This window comes from Bactrocera dorsalis, chromosome 3, assembly GCF_023373825.1.
Source record: "Bactrocera dorsalis isolate Fly_Bdor chromosome 3, ASM2337382v1, whole genome shotgun sequence".
Classification (NCBI taxonomy): domain Eukaryota; kingdom Metazoa; phylum Arthropoda; class Insecta; order Diptera; family Tephritidae; genus Bactrocera; species Bactrocera dorsalis.
In genome coordinates this window covers 78,360,168-78,363,635 of record NC_064305.1, presented here as the reverse complement: position 1 = coordinate 78,363,635, position 3,468 = coordinate 78,360,168, and the positions used below count along the sequence as shown (strand labels likewise).

The window sequence follows — 3,468 nt, the reverse complement described above, 5'->3', positions numbered from 1 at the left end:
GTTGTTGAATACTTTAACTTATTTGAATCATTCCTATAGAAAACTATATAATTGCTTCTCACGACGGGTTCCAAATACGAACTAAAATCTAACGTCTGAACTTGTGTACATTTCTCCGTACTACTTTGGATTTTAAAGTATGCGCAAGCAAAGATTGGCGGTCAAAAAGATTTTGCTCTGTTCTTGGTGAGATTGGCAAGGAATCATGTATTCTGATTTACTGTAATGAGCCTCTGCGTTCGAACGCTTATTTCGAACATTTACTGTCAATGATCGGAACGCCTCAAGAAAGAACTCGCCTGGAAGCGGCTAGCTTTGCCTAATAGGTGAAGAATTGTGTTCGCTCAGATCTAACACTTCTCTCTGGTGTTACTTCCGGTACTTATTACTTCAATTGATTTCGATTTCGTGTTAAGTTCAATCAACTAGGACGGTTATAGCCGAGTTAACAAATGCGCGCTAGTCGTTTTTACTTTTCACAAGGTGGTGCCAATTGAAGATTCCTCCGCCTGGTCTTTCCAAGGGAGTGGAGTTCCTCCTCTTCATTTGCTTCCTCCGGAGTGTACTGCGTCGAATATTCTCAGAGCTGGAGTATTTTCATTCATTCGGACAACAGGACCTAGCCGCTGTCTTTTAATTCGCTGACCAATGTCGACATCGTCGTATATCTCACACAGCTCATCATTCCATCGGCGGTATTCGCCGTTGCCAATGACTAGTAGGGTGTGATCTAAGTTCGTCGAGAGAGAACTTTCTCTCTCAGTTGCGTTGGATTTCGACGACTGCTGTTTTTGATGACAGGAAATATTTCGTCTTGCTCTCGTTCACTACTATAATTCGCTTCTTTAGGTGTTGTACACTCTTATAGAAGATTGTACCTTCTCTATCTCAGAGATCTCAGCTCGAATTATTTTCCCCAGGATTAGATTGAAGAAGTCACACGAAAGAGTGTCGAATTGTCTGAGATTTGGTACCAAACGGCAGATTCCGCTCATGACGGTGGTTTTTAATTCAGACGCTGTCAAAAGCAACTTTGAAATCGACAAAGAAGTTGTATGTGTCGAACCTCTTTGTACAGATCTTTTCCAAGAATTAGCACATTGTATATACAATAATGTTCGTTTTATTATCTTTTGTTTCCTGCAGGTTGCAAGAGTTTAAAATGTTCGGTTGCATCCGTATTTAGCTCTCACTTACTTGCTAAATGTGTATATATATTTTTATAGGGTCCCCGGCGTTACCTTCTAGGTGTTACAAACTTCGTGACAAACAGCAATATTTGTTTAAGTAATTAATTAAGTACATTATTATAAACGCGACCGTTATGACATTTTTCAAATCAGTAAATCAGCGTGTGATTTCTAAATAATCCGGTGCTAAGCTCCAGATAAGTTCAGCGACTCGGCATATAAATCGCTTTGTGACAAAATGCTCTACCTTCACCTTGATTTTTTTGAAAAAAAAAGTAATAAAATAAATAACGGTAAATAGAAGTATAATCAAACATAATTATACAAATGTGCATATGTATGTATGTATGTGTATGCTCGGCGCACTGATAGCCCGATGTACGACTCGCTCGCGCCATGCACTCGCCCAAAACATAGAACACATTCTAAGCAAGTGCAAGCAAATACTCGTTTGTTTGTTGGAAAATACATATGTGTAATCACTTATACAGTTATATAAATGCAGTTATGTGTGTAGTTATCAATGGATAGAAATCGTTGAAAATTCAAATCTTAAAAATTGGAAAGCGTTGTATTGACATTTCAGTACAAAATTCACACTAAATGTGTTCGGCAGCAATTTGTTACGGTGGATAATTGCGGGAATTCTCAAAAATAAACGAAAAAAAACATAAATTATTTTAAATTTGTGATCAAATACAGAATTATTTGAAAAATAAAATAATAAAAAGAAATAATTATTTTAAAATCTTGTCTAAAATATAAAATAGTTTAAAAAAAAATATAATAATAAAAATATATAATCAAAAAATTTAAATTAAATAACAATATTAATTAAAACGAATTGTGTATATTATAAAAAATGGTAATTTGTGTGAAAACATTTGCATTGATAATTAAAAAAATAAAATGTTTAAATTAATTATCTTGCATGTATTTATTTGAGTGTTTATATGAATTAAATGTGCTTTAGAATTATAGCAAAGAAGGGCATAGCAGTTTAGTCGCTTGTCACGTCTTCATAAAAATCTTTTTAAAAATTAAAATTCAAACATTAAAAAAAAATCGAGACAAATAGCATGTCAGATAATTAGAAGGAACAAACTAAAGAATTTGAGGCAAAAATGTATGAATTTGATTCCTGACTGCTTCTAGTTCCAATATACCGTATCTAAGTTTCGTGGCTATCCTGGTTTTCTGACATATCCATATCGACGAGTATAAATATTATATCAACATGAAATCTAGTTTAAATTACCATATTCTGATTTTCCCTCACTTAGTTCCTATAAAACCCATAAACCACTTTATATCCTTATTGTCGCTGAAGACGGGTAGAGGTGTGAAATTCATTCGAAAAAGCTAGCTTGATTCATGTCCATACCTTGAGTCCACATTTGCTTGCAGGTTAGGTTACATGGGTTTCATAGAGTAAAATGATATGAAATAGCTCAATTCTTTCGAAAACAATGAGCCACTCCATCGCGTTTTCTTCATTTCCAACTCAGAAAGCTAGTTAAAGCTTTATCCAACAAATATAAGCAGCAATGTGAAAATATCTTCTTTCGTTCCGACCATACAAGTATACCCAATTATCATGACATCTTCTAGATCTTGTTAAGTACATTGGCTGTATATGAAGTAAAAAAGAATTAACAGCAAAAAATTTAATCTTATTGAGCTAATTGGGTCATCATTAAACCTTTAAAGATTTCAAATTGATCAGCTAATCGTCTAGTAAAGATATTATTTAGAGAGAAATGTATCAGAATTTGTTTCAAGGCAGAGCATAAGACACACTTTCATTAATAGCAATAAAACTGCTTGCCTTCAGTAACATTTCTGCGGCTCTATACTCTACTTCACATTTACCATCTCTCTCTCTATGTTCTAAGCAAAAAATTCTACGCAAATTTTAAAACAAAACAAAGTAAATTGACGTCAAGCTCACACACGACTACGTTCCCGTGGGGCCATTGTTTCATAGTCAAGGTTTTGTCCTTGAATCTTTAAGATTAATTTAATGTGCCAATATTTGTAATAAACACATATACACACACGCGAGTTTATGTTCTATAAATGCGCACTCTCTATTTCTAAGGGGACCGTACAACGTGTGCTTGTAAATCGGCACGATTAGACTAGACTATGCACATTTGCTTAGCTTCATCATAATGTCAAAGAAATAATCAATAATTGCGCACTAACACACATGAAAATCACTCATAGAATATAATAATTTTTGATTTAATTATAGCTTCGGTGTGATACTTTCGTT

At 34.1% G+C, this 3,468-nt stretch overlaps 3 protein-coding genes and 1 long non-coding RNA gene across 5 annotated transcripts in view; 3 read left to right on the top strand and 1 right to left on the bottom strand.

Moving 5' to 3' along the window:
• Nucleotides 1–3,468, top strand: part of LOC105231257 (UDP-glucosyltransferase 2-like) — a 61,731-nt gene that overhangs the window by 7,466 nt on the left and 50,797 nt on the right. The gene's annotated exons all lie outside the window — the stretch shown is intronic.
• The window catches only part of LOC115066621 (UDP-glycosyltransferase UGT5-like), a 42,039-nt gene that overhangs the window by 4,291 nt on the left and 34,280 nt on the right, over nucleotides 1–3,468 (top strand). The gene's annotated exons all lie outside the window — the stretch shown is intronic.
• The window catches only part of LOC125777463 (uncharacterized), a 49,835-nt gene that overhangs the window by 37,079 nt on the left and 9,288 nt on the right, over nucleotides 1–3,468 (bottom strand). The window lies entirely within an intron of this gene.
• LOC105231237 (UDP-glycosyltransferase UGT5) overlaps nucleotides 2,011–3,468 on the top strand; it is a 45,392-nt gene continuing 43,934 nt past the window's right edge. Inside the window, exon 1 of the mRNA XM_049452458.1 lies at nucleotides 2,011–2,055. Within this exon, the coding sequence (XP_049308415.1) occupies nucleotides 2,053–2,055 (3 nt within the window). The 5' untranslated portion in view covers nucleotides 2,011–2,052. The remainder of the gene's footprint in view (nucleotides 2,056–3,468) is intronic.